The sequence below is a fragment of the Oratosquilla oratoria genome, chromosome 5 (genome assembly GCF_046742065.1).
Source record: "Oratosquilla oratoria isolate Oo_2021 chromosome 5, ASM4674206v1, whole genome shotgun sequence".
Lineage (NCBI taxonomy): Eukaryota > Metazoa > Arthropoda > Malacostraca > Stomatopoda > Squillidae > Oratosquilla > Oratosquilla oratoria.
Window position 1 is genome coordinate 8937914 of NC_134781.1, and position 16148 is coordinate 8954061.

General features: G+C 38.9%; 1 protein-coding gene across 2 annotated transcripts in view; it reads left to right on the forward strand.

Moving 5' to 3' along the window:
* LOC143025360 (uncharacterized) overlaps positions 1–16148 on the forward strand; it is a 174830-nt gene that overhangs the window by 43661 nt on the left and 115021 nt on the right. For both annotated transcript variants that reach the window (XM_076184898.1, XM_076184900.1), the window contains exons 9-15: positions 196–339; positions 3866–4030; positions 5622–5768; positions 6158–6320; positions 8298–8590; positions 9205–9381; positions 10020–10181. In XM_076184898.1, coding sequence (XP_076041013.1) covers positions 196–339; positions 3866–4030; positions 5622–5768; positions 6158–6320; positions 8298–8590; positions 9205–9381; positions 10020–10181 — 1251 coding nt within the window. The remainder of the gene's footprint in view (positions 1–195; positions 340–3865; positions 4031–5621; positions 5769–6157; positions 6321–8297; positions 8591–9204; positions 9382–10019; positions 10182–16148) is intronic.

A 16148-nucleotide genomic window follows, 5' to 3' on the forward strand; every position in this document is an offset into this window, starting at 1 on the left:
AATTTAAAAATGAGAATGTGAAAGAGGAATCTTGAAGTTCAAAGAAAATTGTCATATTTTCTGTCTTCTTTTTTTCTCATTGTCCTTCTTTAGTTGAAATTAACCTTCACTCATAAAAGAATTGTGTGTGAGTTTCATTATCTTAATGTTAATCTCAATCTTATTCTGATTCATATATTCATTATATTTGTTTAGGAATTGGAAAGTGAACCATGGTCTGAATCCCTGCTGGATGCAGGACCTCTGAATGTGATGGCCCTCCAAAGTCTGGCCACAGCAAATCCTCACTTACCAGCTGACTTTTTTCTTCGTCCAGAAACTCGCAACATTTACACACAGGTAAGAGGTGGCTTGTACAGGTCTTAACATTCAAGATCAGCTGATATTTTAACCCCTTCAGCATGGTCACTCATTTGATAGATTGTTTTTACTATATATACAAAAAATTCTTCCCTCTCATAAGGGAGGTAGCTAGCCAATGCATCCACCCATCCAACATACATCCAACACAATTTGTTTCCTTTTGATCTTAGCTCTTTGTGGATGAAGGGCCATCTCTAACCCTCATCCACAGCCTAGGTTAGGAGTACAGCAAGACACAGCACTTCCACAGCAGGGCCCAACAGCTGAAGCTAGTTAACTCCCACTGCTTCATTTACATGACATCCTTCCTTATTTGACCCTTTATGAATAAATGTCTCTCTCATCAAATTTTGATCCATGACCACATGAATAGTCATATTTCTCATATCTCTACTTTCATGCTTCCAGGCATACTTGTGAAATAGATTCTTATACTGCAAGTTACTAACAACTCTGCCACTTATAGCACAAATCAGTTAAACATTCTTTGTTCTTGTTCCCTATTGTTTGCATACTATGTTGCAAGGTGGGTAGCAGTGAAACTATGGTAGGACAATTTACGCATTTATTGATCGGTAGGTTATATATACAAGAGGGCGCGTTATGCGTGTAAGGAATTTAACGGGTATCTACTGGCGTGGACCTAGAAGGGGCGCGTCTTTCGCTACACAGGACGATGACTTAATTATGCCTAGTATAAGTATACATGAAACTCTACCTAGCAGCTACGCGCTCTGGGCGCAGTTACGTGCGTGTGACATCGGCATGTTTCCGAATGTCTGCACTTCTACCTATGTTGCATCTTGTCCCTACTGGATGCCTGTTTGAGTGACCATTCGCATCTATGTGGCAGCGTGGTCACACCTGGTATGTATGGCCCTACTTGACCCTCTCACATCACTGGCCGTATGAGAAGGGGCCTTGTTGATCGTATGAAAGGGCCCTTGTACGAGAAGTGTCACTGCTGGCAGGGCACGCCACAACATTGTTGTACAGCACACCTTCCCACAGTACGCTATGCCCCCCCCCCGTGCTCATAGAACCATCACGAGGGGTACGTCTATTCGCAAGCCGGAACTAGCGGCGGGGAGCTGTGTGTGTGTGCGGGGGGGATCTGTGTGGGGCGGCTGTACAGGATCTGGGCTAGGGCTCGGCCGGATGGGGATGGGTATTATGAGTTCTAGTAGACCACGGTCCAATGCTTCGCAACCGATATTGCCGGTGGGCGCCGTCTTGAGGATAAGGTGCTTAGCTGCCTTGACTGCAGCTTCGGTGTGCCCATTGGACTGGGTATAGTTATGTGAGATGACCATATGGTGGACGCCCCTGCGTTCCGTGAAACTATTATATTCGGCACTGGTAAAAGGGGGGCCACCATCGGTGCGAAGGCGGAGGGGGACGCCTACCTCTCAGAAGTAGCAGCAGAACTTCTGGTTGACTCTGGTAGACATTGTGTCCTTGCCGCAGGGCATGATGACAGGCCAGCCTGAGAGCCTGTCCGCTATAACCAGGAATGACTTTCCTGCGACGTGAAAGAAGTCATCGGCAGATATGGACTCAAAGGGCCGGGTGGAGCGGTTGTCCCAAAGGAGGGGTTCTTGCTGCTGGCTAGGGTGCAGCACTTGACATGGCTCACAGGCCTCCACTGTGCTCTTTCACTTATCCCTATGAAACATGCCCTTTTAATTAATTTCATACACTCTATTCTCACTTTTACATATATCATACACTTGTTTATTTTCTTGTGGCCATAGATCCACTTCTCCATGCCCTTACTATTTCAACTGCATCTTATGCTCTTCCACCCCTTGGTTTATATTTCTCTCTTTTAACCTTCATCTTCCACTCTCAGTCCAATGAATAAAACTATCTTTTGATATGTAGAAGAAAAAAAATAAAATAAAAAGGAGGGTGATATCAATCGGTTGCCCACTCTTACAGGAGACCCAGATCTCTCATGTACAGCAGCCAGGTAGGTCCATAAGTCATTCAGGGAAGATTTTTGTGTTGTTTAGCGATTGTCAGCGTGGACCATTGAGGTCCTCAGTTTCTTCTGTGTGGTGTTTGCATGTAGGGCAGTTTGAGTCTGTGGCTAGGCCTATTCTATGTTGATACTGTTCTACTACTGGATGTTGTCCTGAACACAAGTGTGCCATTGTGGTCCTAGTGTCTCTTGAGAGAGATTTTTCTATGGAGCTGATGTCTTGGGGTTGTTAGTGGAGTATTGAGTCTGGTGGTCTGTCTTGGAGAGCGTCTTTAGTAATCAGGGTGTGAATGTGTTTTTAGGTGAATGTATTGTGTGGTACTGGTGGTAGGTTATTGTATGTGTTTGAGTAATAAGCTGCTGTATTTTTCATGTTCAGCTGGTGGTGCTTATGTAATATAATGAGATGGATGAGGGGTGTTTAGGGTTTTAACATAAAACTGTGTACCTATTATTTTCATATGATATTTTATGGGGAAGATTTTAGTTTGTGTGCATGCATCCTGTTGTGATGATTTTGGTATATCCTGTTAATACACTAAATGCTTTATTTTGTATTATTTGTAAAATGCTTACATTTGTTTTGCTGATTACTGGAAACCATGCTGTGGAATTGTAATTGAAGGTGGCTATTATTTATCACAATTTATCACCTATACCACACAAAACATTCACACGAAAACACATACTCAGATTGTTTAAAAAGCCCCTCAAGACATACCACCAAAATCAATACTCCATTGACACCCCCTCACTAGACAGAAGCTCAACAGTAAAAAGCAGCAACTCATATCTGGTAAGAACCACACTAGCATGCCTGCATTCAGGACACCATCCAGCATTGAAACAGTGCCAACACAAAATATGCCTAGCCATAGATTCAAACTGCCCCAGATGCAACCACTACACAGGACACAGAACACCTTATTCTGCAATGCTCCACACTAACAATCCTAGACATCATCACAAAATATCTTCCCTGAGTGACTTGTGGACCTGCTCAGATGCTGTTGCTGATTACTTGAAGGCCATTGGTCTTCTGCAAGAGACCAGGGGCATTAGATTTTTTTTTTTCCAATGAAAAGATTTGGCCATTTAATTTCACTTTAGGGTGTTTTTTTATTCATAAGGAAATTGGTAAGATAAATGAGATTAGCATTTTGTTAAATAAGAAATGATTTTCCCTTAGCTGAATAGAATTAAAATGCAGTAGTCTAAAGTACTGTAAGAGAACAACTGGCCTAGACAGATTAACCCATTTAGAGTTTTTTCAATTGATAGCAGGCTCCCCTTCTGAAGACGTCAAGATGGTTTTCACTTCTTTGAGTGTAGTGCCCCAATTTATTTTCACAAGACATTACATAACATAGTTTTTAAGCAAAGACAGAAAATTACTAGACTTAGATATTTATATTGAATAGATCACAAGAACCAGCCTCTATATTTATAGGATTTTAAATCTTTTCATCCTTAAAATTTCTTAATTGTCATCTATCAATTGTTACATTCCTCAAACAGCTAGTTGAAAAACTTGTGAAAGTTCAACCTCCTCCAGTAGCAGCTGTTGCAGCCCTACTAGAGTCTCTGTCATCATCAGCCCCACATCTCTTGCCAGAGTTACTGGCAGTGTCTGCCCCAATTTTGTCTCCAGCAAAAGCCTGCCTTGAGGGCCATCCCCAACAAGTATGAAGGAAATGGTGTATGCTCTTCAATAACTTGAAGTTACTTGAAATATATATATGATGCATATATATGTCATAAGCAATCTTTTATCAAAGTGAAATACCTACTGTATATACTCATGTATAGGTCGCACCAGTGGATAGGTCGCACCGCTAGTAGTTTGTGGTTGTCAAAGTGGTTATTTGCAGTTGACCCGCGGATAGATCGCACTATAGTCTGGCGATTTACAAGACTCATTCAAACAAAAATTATCAGATATTTACCTTTACTTCAAAACTTTACTCACAAAATTTTAATATCAAAAGACATGTAGATTGCCCGACTGTCATGTGTGCGTATAATGAAAACTTACATAAACAATGGTTGTGTTTCTAAAACTATAATAGTAAACAAATTCACTTGCGTAAAAAACGTTATAGTCAACTTGACCAAAAAAATCAGTTCACAATAAGGCCATTATTTCTAAGGTCTACAACCCAATCAAACAATTCTTTTTCAAGACTGGTATGGAAATACTGAAGACGTTGCTGCTCTATTAGACTTTTGCATATCTTTAAGCTGGTCTTTCTGCATTCTCCATCCCCTCACTACCTTTTCTAAAACCCCAAACTCCCTTTCTGCAGATTTGTTTCCATGTTCATCTGCGTAATCCACCACTTTCAGCTTAAAACCTACTTCATAGCTTTCTCTTACCTGTACTCATGATTAGGGTTTGCAGTTATTAAGCCTACAACTCCATGCAATCTACTGTAGATCTAACAGTATCGTAGGCCTAATGGAAGCTTACAAAAATAAAAAAAAATTATTACAAAAATCATGTTTATTTAAGTTGCATTACGGGATGTTACATTACGCTACGAAAATATAATTTGCGCACATTTCATAGAAATGCAGCCATGAGTGAAACAGGTGATGTATGGTAACATACGGTAAACAAAGGGTTAATAAGGTCGCATTCCTTATAAATTCTATAAAACATATGAAAGAGTTGAATAAGAGAATATTTTATGATTTCATTGTAATTGATATATGATTTTCTATCAGCAATAGTTCAGTTTAAAGCAGCGAGTCAGTAGGAACATTTGATATATATATTTTATGCATACAAAAGGCTTGAAAAGCTTTCCAATGCAATTATGCGAAAACCACTGAAATTCCGTGTCATTGTCACATTGAAATAGCCAATTGTTGCAACTTTGGTGACACAGTAGTGCTGTCCCTCATTAATTTTGAGTGAATAGGTTGTACCCCTGATTTTGGCAAAATATTTAGTTAAAATAATGCGACCCATACGCGAGTATGTACGGTACCCCTGATGATCTCTTTCATATATTTTTTCCATATGTTTTAAAGTTGTTCCTTTTCTAGTATGATAATATTCCCATACAATACAAGTCTTTTGTCTATAGCATAAATATTAGTATCACTCATAACATTTACCAAATTTAATATAAACAATGAATAAAAGCATTAGAAAACAAGACAGCTTTTCCAGGGGTTTTGTGCCCACCACATAAATACATGTGATTAGTGGGATATGAACTCCATTCCTTATTACCCTATTCATCTAAATATTATTTTTCTTTTTAAGGCCATTACCACTCTGAAGGCATTGGCTGGGCTAAGTGTGCGGCCTGTTGATCACATCTCTTCACTGAGATCCTGTTTTGCCACTGAGGATGTAGCTGTTCAAGTGGCAGCAATGGAAAGCCTTTCACATGTCAAGTGTGAAGTGCAGGTAAATTGTTCCTTTGGGGTCATTGGAAACATGTCATAGTCTGATACCATCCATGCAGATTGAAGTTGTAGTCTCATAGCCCTAGTTCCGAAGGTAAAAGGTAGTCACCATGACTGCAAAGATGTAATATTATTCAGCATTCTTGATATGATCTTGGCTGACATGGTTTTGCCATGAACACAAAATCATCTACTAGCAAGATATCCTCATCAGCCAAGCTTCATGCTTAGAAAATCCTTAGCTTACCTTATCCATCTTCATTGTGTTCTTATTAAACATGCCTGAATTTAGAAAAAGGCTCTTCATAGCATATGTTGACTTGAAGAAGGCATTTAATTCAGCTGATAGACTGGATGATTCTTCTGTCTCTTTTAAACAACAACCAACAGGGTGTCACAGAATTGCTACGACTTGGCCTTGAAAGCAGCTCTGATCCTGAGATTCGTATTGCAGCCTACCAGTCCCTCTTGCATTGCCTTCCAGGAGATCCATCACTCCTTGAGTCCTTCATTAAAGTACTGACTGCAAAAGATGAAACTTTCTCCAATCAGGGTAAGTTTTGTATTGATTAATATAGATATTTAGAAATTCACTAAATATACTTACTTTTGAAAAGAGATGCCACAATTCAGGAAAGGCACAACTAACTCTATGGCATAGCTATGTAAATCTATGATAAGAATTGGTGAATGACTTGCAGCGCCCCAAAAAAGTGTTGACATTGGAAAGTCATAGTTTCTGGATAGCAGCTAGCTGGTATAAAAACAAATAATCAATATATGTTGATATCAGTATAGCATTGAAGATTTTGAATGCAAAAGATGCAATAAAAAATCAATATTTACAACAAATTACATATACACCTTTCATAAATTACCCTGTATCCCACAACCCCCTATCCTACAGAAACACATACACAGACCTCTCACAAAATACTACTTTCTAGACCAGCGCATTCAGTGTTAATGAGATACTCCTGACACGAACCCAAAAGAGAAAAACAAGGATCACATTAATCCACCTATGGTTAAGTCATCACCCAGCACTAAAACAATACCAACACAGATTTGACTTGGAAGAAAACACCATATGCCTCAAAAGCAGTCTCCAAAATAAAAGAAAGAAAAATATTACACTACCCTATACTCACCAGTTTTAGACAGTACCACATGATTCCTCCCTGAGTAACCAATGGGTCAGCTTAGTGGCTGTAACCAGATTTTTCAGGGTCACAGGTCTCCTTTAAGAGACTCAAGGGATTGGCTGATTGATCTTAATTTACATCTGTCTATTGATATATTAAAAGGCTTCTTCCCCCCTTATAAGGTAGGTAACCAGCCAAGGCATGAACCCACCCTTCACCCATCTCACACCCATCCAACACCCATTTGTTTCCCTTTTATTTTAGCTTCTTATGGATGAAGGGCTGTCCCTGCTCCCATGCCCACTGCCTAGATCAGAAGCAATGCAGCAAGACACAAACCTCCACAGTTACTGATTTACCCATACTACTTTATTTACATGGCATTCCTCCCTCCATATTCATTCACAAGTAGAGAAGACAAGGAAAAATCCCACCATTCGCTGCCTCTCCTGTTCCTTCCTATCTTGCTCATCCCATGTACCTTCATTACACAGTCGTCTTTGAAATATACCTATTCTTCTTTTACTGCTTCTCCCTATCCCTCACCACCTCCCATACTTCTCTCAGCTTCTGGTATTTTCTCTTTATCCTTCCCATTCAATTTAGATACTCTCAGCATTTCTTTGTTATATTTTCCTCCTTTTCCACTTTTCCTCTATTCTCAATTTTGCACTCAAAATCCCAAATCTCCCATCTCAGTTTCACCTTTGCCCTCATAGACCTTAAAACTCCCTCCACTCCATCACACACTTCCAAGTCTCATAATTTACACACCACATTCCCAAACTTAAACTCATACCTCCCCTTTAATATAATTTCTCCTAAAACTAACACATCCATCCTCTTTATCTAAAACTAATCACCAATCTTTTCCCTTTAACTTTCATCAATGCTACAGCCATGCAGATTTAATGACCCAATTACTAGGGTTTTGGTTGTTCCTTTCACCATAGGGGGATCTAGAAGAGGTAGAGTCATAGAAGTGGTAAAGGAGAGGTTTAAGGGAACTGTATAAAGGAGGGACAGCTGTAAAAAAATATCATCATTCCAATAAGAGTAGACATTTCTAACTCTAGCATAGATGAATGATGTGTGACTCTGGTCCTTAGGGGTACCCCAGAACAGTCCCAAATCAATTGAATACTTAAATTTCAAATTAATAATGAGGTCGGAACATACAGTTTATATTATTTTGAAATGAGTTATAAGCCCTGACAACTTACTGTTGACCTACATTTTTCTTATGGTGCAAAGCTCATTTGTTGATAGGATTCACAGTTACTCAAGCTCTCCTACCACTGGCTTTCATTTTGACATCTATATTCTTCACTAAATTCATATAGGCTCTTTAGATGTGACCTTTCTGTTTTGTACATTCATTGCAGTGGCCTCCTACATCTGGAGTCACCTTCGCGCTGTCCGGGACTCAGAAGATCCAAGCCTGGCTTTCCTGCAGGAGGCTATCATTACCTCCAAAACACTGGCTGACCTGACTGACCCGGTGGCCTATGATCCCCGGAGTCACTCACGCCATACCCATCGTACATGGTACCTGGACATTCACACTGCCTTCACCCTCAGGGCAGACCTGGTTTGGGGAAGAACATCCCCAGCCCCACGATCTTTGTCTCTACAACTGCTTCTCCATCGGGATGAAACCACACATGATGTTGCACAGGTGAGAATGAAAATGCATGAAGTGTGTTACTGTGTTGGAGGTCATCAGTGTAATGTATTAGGTGTGTCAGAACCTGCCAATGATTTGAATGTCATATAGCCTAGATTTAAATCTTGTCTTGGTTAAATGTTGTAAATCATTATTTCACTTTTGTGAACAATAGATTATAGCTAACAAGACTTAAGAATTTTTTTTCCAAATCTTCCATTGGATGGTAGAGTGCTATGGCCACTGGGTGTTTAACTTTTCCAAAGTTTAGGACAGTTTATTAGATAAGGAAGACTACAATTAATTTAGTTTTAATGTTCCACTTGATCTGGGTTCAAATATCAAATCTCAAGTATCAAAATCAAATGTAAAGGCTACAGTATTTGAATATAAGTTTTGTTTAACAAATTTGATGTAGAATGATGTGGAAAATAATTGAATATCAACGTTCTTCAAATATTTCATAACTCATCTAAATACCACATTGTGCATTTGGCTTTGGTATCTTCTCATGAACTGTTACTTGCACCACCTATCAAAGTATTTTGACTACAACTGAGCCAATTCAGGTATGCAATCCTTACTTTTTTAATTTTGCTAACTGACAATAACAATTCAAATTTCAGATCCAGCTTCGGCTTCGAGGACTCCATAAACTACTGTTGAAAATACCAGGTGTAGAGAGCTTACTTGATTTGTTGTTTAAAAATGGTGAGGAGCTCATGAAAGCAGCTGCCACACTGGCAGCCTCCTCAGCTACTAATGACTTCACACAACAGATGGTCCAAAATTTCCTCCAGCAGGTTAGTGTGATGTAGCATTTCACCATATTCTTAATGATATATATTGTTGCCAAAGTAATATGTAATCCATCAGGCTTGATTTTATGTTTTGTAATACAGCTTTCCATATAGATGCATGAATACTTGGAATAGGTTAGAAGGTGATATAGCCCAAGCTGGAACAATATATGAATTCAGATCTGAATATGATAATTGGAAATCAAGGATATAGATTAAGTTGGAGCTGTACATGATTTTGAGGTTGGGTATGATATATTGGAAAGCAGGAGACAGGACCCAATGATCATTGCTCCATTCTGGTATACTACAATTAGGTAAATACATTTTGAATAGATGAAAGAGTTTTTGAGAAGTTACATAAGGACAGTAGTAAAGGATAAGATGTCAGGATGGAAAACAGTAATGAATGGTGTTCCACAAGGTTCAGTGCTTACACCAATAATGTTTATTATTTATGTCAATGATATGATGGAAAGCACAACAAGCTATATCAACAATTTTGCAGATGGTGCTGAAATCATGAGAAGAGTAAAACATGAGGAGAACTGCAGGCTATTGCAAAAAAGATTGTGACACTATTTTTGCATGGAGCCAAGAATGGTATATGTACTTGATGTTGCTTTTCCTTGTATCTTTAGCTGTTGTCCCGAATTCCTTCTGAGTACTTGGACTCAAAGGCAGAAGTGCAATTGTCTCTGCGATTTCTTGGGCAGTTGCTGTTCCATGACCTTGTAGTGGATTCATCAGTTCCTCAAAACAACCAATTCCAAGAGTTCCTGCAGAACAACGTACTGAGTAAGGTGTGTTTCAGCTCAATCAGATTATGGTTTTGAAAACGGCATAAGGTTTGTTTCAGCTCAATCAGATTATTGTTTTGAATACATCATTGTTAGATTAAAAAAAGAGCTGTGTACACTTTAGTTAACTAATAAGTAATTATAAATTCATGCTCAGAAGTGTCTGTAATTTGTATCATTGCTGGCATTTATATAATTTATATATCATGAAAAGCATAGTAATAGCTGTGATATTGTTATTAGTGTTATCATACCCTGTCTGGGGGTATTGGTTGCATGTTATTGTGCAGTATAATTTGCACAGTAGCTTGCAGCTGATACTTAGAGACTATATTGGGTGTCCCTATGGACCAGAGTCACACATCATTTTGTCTATGTTAGAGTAAATTTCTTTTCATAGAGAAATTATGCTACTTTATAGTACTACGACTGTCCCTCCAGTATGCTGTCCACCCCCCTCTTAATACCTAAATACTATCTAATACTTTTGCAAGATGATTGAAGGGAACATTCAGTCCTTTAGATGTCTAGCATGCATATGTATGCATGCATGCATTAGTTACAGGATGGAACGGCTGACGTCTTCAGAGAACTCCCAAGGGACCTTCTATTGTGCTTTACCTCACAGTGGTCATAGGGGCCAAGCACATCTAACCTCACACAAACATCTGGGCCAAACAGCTAGACACCTGGTCGAAAATTGCCAAACTGCAAAATCAGTATATGTCAAATATACAGATTGACCTCTCATTAATGGACACTGCATTACCGGATATTGGATGTAATGGACAAAATCTGCTGGTCCAGTCAGAAATCCGCTGGTCCGGTCCGACAGTCTAAATTTCGCGGGTAGGGTGAATGCGTCTGTTAGTTCGGCGTTTGTCTGCTGAGTGGCTGATGGCATGATGGCACGCACTTTGTTTTGTTTAATAGTTAACAAGATCATGATCGGTGTGGACATTTGGACATTTATTAGCTGTGTTTGCGGTGTTTTCGGTGTTTTTGGTGCTGTTGTTTAATGCTGTGCAATCACTATGCCACCCATAAACCACTCCAAATCAACAGATTATTCACATCAACGGACAACGTTACCCCCCTTTTTGTCCATTACAATCTGTATATATTTTTTTATGTTCCCATTTGTAAATAAATTATCCATGCATAAATACTGAGTGTCCATACTCAGTCCATGCATTGTACATTGTAGCAATAAGAGTAAGATGTAGATAGTAGAGATTTTTTTTTATATAGCTAACTGTTGTGGCAACAGCCACTATGTGCACATAAATATCACCTTTGGTAACTGCCATAGTTTTCCTCAGGGTATGCTCAGAGAATGTAGTTCAGTCTAGACGAGGAAATTAAAGCCAACAAAATATGACCTCATTTGTCTCAGTGCCTCCAAACTCAATGTAGATCACAATAACAAATCTACATTCTGGTGGCAGTGCTGGGATACAAAAATCCAACTCTACATTCTGGCAGCAAGTGGTGGCTGCGAAACTTCAACTCTACCATTCCTCTGAAGAAACAATTCTACATTCTGGTGACAGCGACAGCAGTACCACTTCTTTGAGTGTATATTTCCATTTTTGCCTGTGTCCCCTGTGGTAGGAGAAGGAAAGAATACTGCCACTGAGTCTTCCCTCTTGGGTTGTAAATGAGACTAAAACAGGACAGAGTGATGGGACTAGGTGTCCTGCTCACAGTAACCCTAAGGGGTACATTCCTACAAGAAGTCAAGGCAAAAGAAGGTTTGGAAGTTTTCCAAATGGAACCATAAAATTTGGGTCTTAATATGGGTTGGTGCGGTACAGATGAGAGTGAAAGGGAAGAGATAGGTAGTATGTGAGAAGGAAGATAGATGTGTTGGCATTTAGTAAAACTAACTTGAAAGGGAGGCATAATTTTGAGTTTGGGAGTGTAGTGGGGAGGGTGTCGGTAATGAAGAGAGGAATGTGGAGGGAAAGGGTGCCTCTACTAGTAAGTGAAGAGGTAGGTAAATGCGAAATGAAGTGGAAGGAGATTTCTTCAAGGCTGATGTGGATGAAGGTGCAACTAGGAAGGGAGATGTATTTACTGGGTTGTACTTACCTAGTTGTATCTTATGAGAAGGGGAGCTATGCTCATGGTGTCCCATCTCTATATCTCACCATGTCTAATTTGTCCTTAAATTCATGTATTGCTTTTGCATACACTATTGTTTTGCATACACTTGGAAGAAGGAGTAGAGTGTTATATGAATTTCTTTGCAGACAACACAAAAACACTAAAGAAAGTAAAAACTGAGGAGGATTGCAACTCGTTACAACAAGACTTGGACAACTGGAGATGGACTCAAAAGTGGGACGTGAAATTCAATATCAAGAAATGTAGTATAATGGAATTTGGAAAAAGTAAAAACAGAATATCGAGAGATTATAAAATTGGTGAAGAAGAGGTAAAAAAAGTAAACTCTGAAAAAGACCTTGGAGTGATGATCAGCAAAGACTTGACACCGGATAAGCATATTAATAAAATAGTCGGAGAAACCTACAATTTATTGAGGTCAATAAAAGTGGCATTTGCCTATTTGGACAAGGAAATGATAAAAAAAATTAACTACACTAATAAGACCAAAACTCGAGTGCGCAGCAACACTATGGACACCCAGTACCAAAAAGAATATAAAAAAATTAGAAAGAATACAAAGAGCAACAAAAAAACTGGCACCAACCCTTTCCAAAATGACACATGAACAAAGACTGTCCAAATTAGAATTACCAACTCTGGAACAAAGAAGGGAAAGAGGAGACCTACCAACTATCTATAGAATTATGAAGGGAATGGAAATCTTAGATAAGAAAGATTTATTGAAATGGGACAATGGAAAAACATGAGGGCACGAAAAGAAATAAAAAAAAAGATAATTACAGAAGAGATCTGACAAAAATAGCTTCCCACACAGAGTGACACCGGACAAAGAAACAGTGTGTGCAAACACTATTCAAGATTTTAAGAAAAACCTTGATGCTGAGAGATACAAAGACGGGTCACCATGAGCATAGCTCCCTTCCCGTATAATACAACTAGGTAAATACAACTACCGTAGTTAATATATCCACCATCCTGTCGGGAAAGATGTTCTTTTTCAGATCTCTTTTATAACTGTCCTTTCTGAGCTTCCTTCCATGTTCTCTTGTGTTTCTCTTATCCCAATTCAGTAAATCTTCTATATCCAGGACTTCTATATCTTTCATAATTTTGTAGATGGTCAAAAAGTCACCACTTTCTCTTCTTTGTTCCAGAGTTGGTAATTCTAGTTTTGGTAATCTGTCTTCATATGACAGTTTTAATAGTGTTGGGGCCATCTTCATAGTTGCTCTCTGGATTCTCTAAATTTTCTTTATATTCTTTTTAGTACTGGGTGACCATAGTGTCACTGTGTACTCCAATTTTGGCCTTATCAGTGTGACTAGTATTTTCTTTACCATTTCTTCATCCAAGTGAGTAAAAGCCAAATTTATTGATCTTAGCAAGTTGTAGGTTTTGCCAACAATTTTATTCATCTGTTTGTCAGGAGACATATCCTTTGTGATTATTACGACCAGGTCTTTTTTAGATTCCACTTTCTTTATTTCTTTTGTACCAATTTTATATTGTCCTGATATACTTTTTTTTTTTTTTTACTTTTTCCAAATTCCATTATCTACATTTTTTAATGTTGAATTCCACTTCCCACCCCTGACTTCATTCCCAAACCCTGTTCAGATCTCTCTGCAGTGAGTCACAGTTCATTTCAGTACTCACTTTAACAGTTATGCGTCATCTGCAAAGAAGCTTAAATAATATTCCACACCTTATCCATGTCATTCACATAAATAGCAAACAATATTAGAGCCAATACTGATCCTTGTGGAACTCCACTAATCACCTCTTCCCAAGTAGAACTATTCTCTCTGAGAAAATATGGGTCTTTGTAAGTGCATATGGGCCAGGTAGTGAGAAGAGTGTAGAAGAAAGGAAGGTTGTTTGGATAGATTTAAATGAGTGCTTTGAGAGTTTTGGGAGAAATGTCAATGGGTTATTGGGAGATCTCAATACTAGGATAGGTGACGAATCAATAGATGGAGTAGTTGGGAAGTATGGAGTGCCAGGTAGAAATTATAGTGGAGCGTTAATGGTGGAGATGTGTTTAGAAAGAGAGTTGATGGTAGGTGACACAGTGTTTAAGAAAAAAGTTGAGCATAATTACACATGGGAGAGGGTGGTGGATGGAAGAATGGTGGATAAGGCATTAATGGACTATGTAGTGGTATCCAGGAAAAGAGTAGAAAGAGTTCTGGATGTCCATGTTCTTAGGGGAGAGATTGGGGGAATATCAGATAATTTTTAAGTTGAGAGTGGAGGATAGATAGAAAAAGAGGAAATGGCAGAAGGTAGAGAGGTGCTTAGAGTAAACTAAATGAGAAGGAAAAGGAGCAGGAGTACAAGGAGAAGTACTGTGAGAAGTGTGGGAGGTAGTGAAGTATAGAGAAGAGGTAGGAGTGGAAGAGGAATGGGAGTGTTTCAAGGAGGGAGTGACAAGGTGTGCAAAGATGGTATGTTGAATAAGGAGGATGGGTGGGAGTAGAAGGAAGGGTAGTGAGTGGTGGAATGATGAAGTGAAAAAGGTAGTAGAAGAGAAGAAGCAAGCATTCAGGGACTGGTTGCAAAGTAGAATGAAAGAAATGTGGGGAGGTACAAATAAAAAAGAAAAGCAAAACATAAGATTAAGGAGGCAAAAAGGAGGTCAGATGTAAAATGGGGGAGGAGTATGATTGAAATTTTCTATATTAATAAAAAGATGTTTTGGAAGGAAATCAAGAGAGGAAGGGGATGTGAGTCAAGTAGAGAAGAGAAGGTAAAAGGTGCAGGTGGACAGATGTTAACAGAGGAGAACTATTGGCTGTGGAGGAAGATAGGGAGGGAGTAGTGGTAGCAGTGGGAAGTGCTAAGAAAATGATGGTGATGGGAGAGGAAAATGGAGGAGAAATAAGAAAAGATGAGGTGCAAGTAGTTTTGAAAATGAGAGCAGGTAAGGCACTTTGGGGTAGACTTGGACTACATGGACGAGGAGATGGTGAAGAAAATCCTAGTTACACTGATAAGACCAAAGTTAGAGTATGCAGTGGTCACCCATTACAAAAAAAAATAAAGAAAGAAAGAAACTAGAAAGAATTCAAAGAGCACTAACAACGATGGCATCAACACTCAGTATGCTGACATATGAACAAAGATTAGAAAAACTTAAATGATTAACTCTGGAGCAAAGAAGAGAAAGAGGTGATTTGATATCCATATATAGAATTATGAAAGGGATGGAAATCCTTGACAGGGATGATCTACTTAAATGGGACAATAGAAATACAAGGGGACACAAGAAGAAACTTAAGAAGGACAGTTACAGAAGAGATCTGAAAAAGAGTAGCTTTCCACATAGAGTGAGATACATGGAATAAATTGAAAGAGAAAACAGCGAGTGCTAAAACTATACATGACTTTAAGAAAGAACTGGATGTGGAAAGATACAACTGTGGGTCCCTATGAGCATAGCTCTTCTCCCACAAAACACAACTAGGTAAATACAACTAGGTAAATACATACTCAGATCACAAAACAAGCCCTTCAAGACAGACTACCAGACTCAAAATTCTATCAGCAACCCCAGACATAAGCACCACAGAAAATAACCCTCCTACATCTATTAAAAACCACACTGACTCAGTTGCACTTAGAATACCTTGTAACATTGAAGCAGTACCAACACAGAATAGGACTAGCCACAGATTCAAACTGTCCTAGATGCAACCACCACATTGAAAACACAGAATACCTTATACTACAATGCTTCACACTACCAGTCCCTAGACAACAACACAATATATCTTCACTGAGTGATTTATGGACGCACCTGGAGGCTGTCGCCAGTTATCTGCATTAGTTTACCTT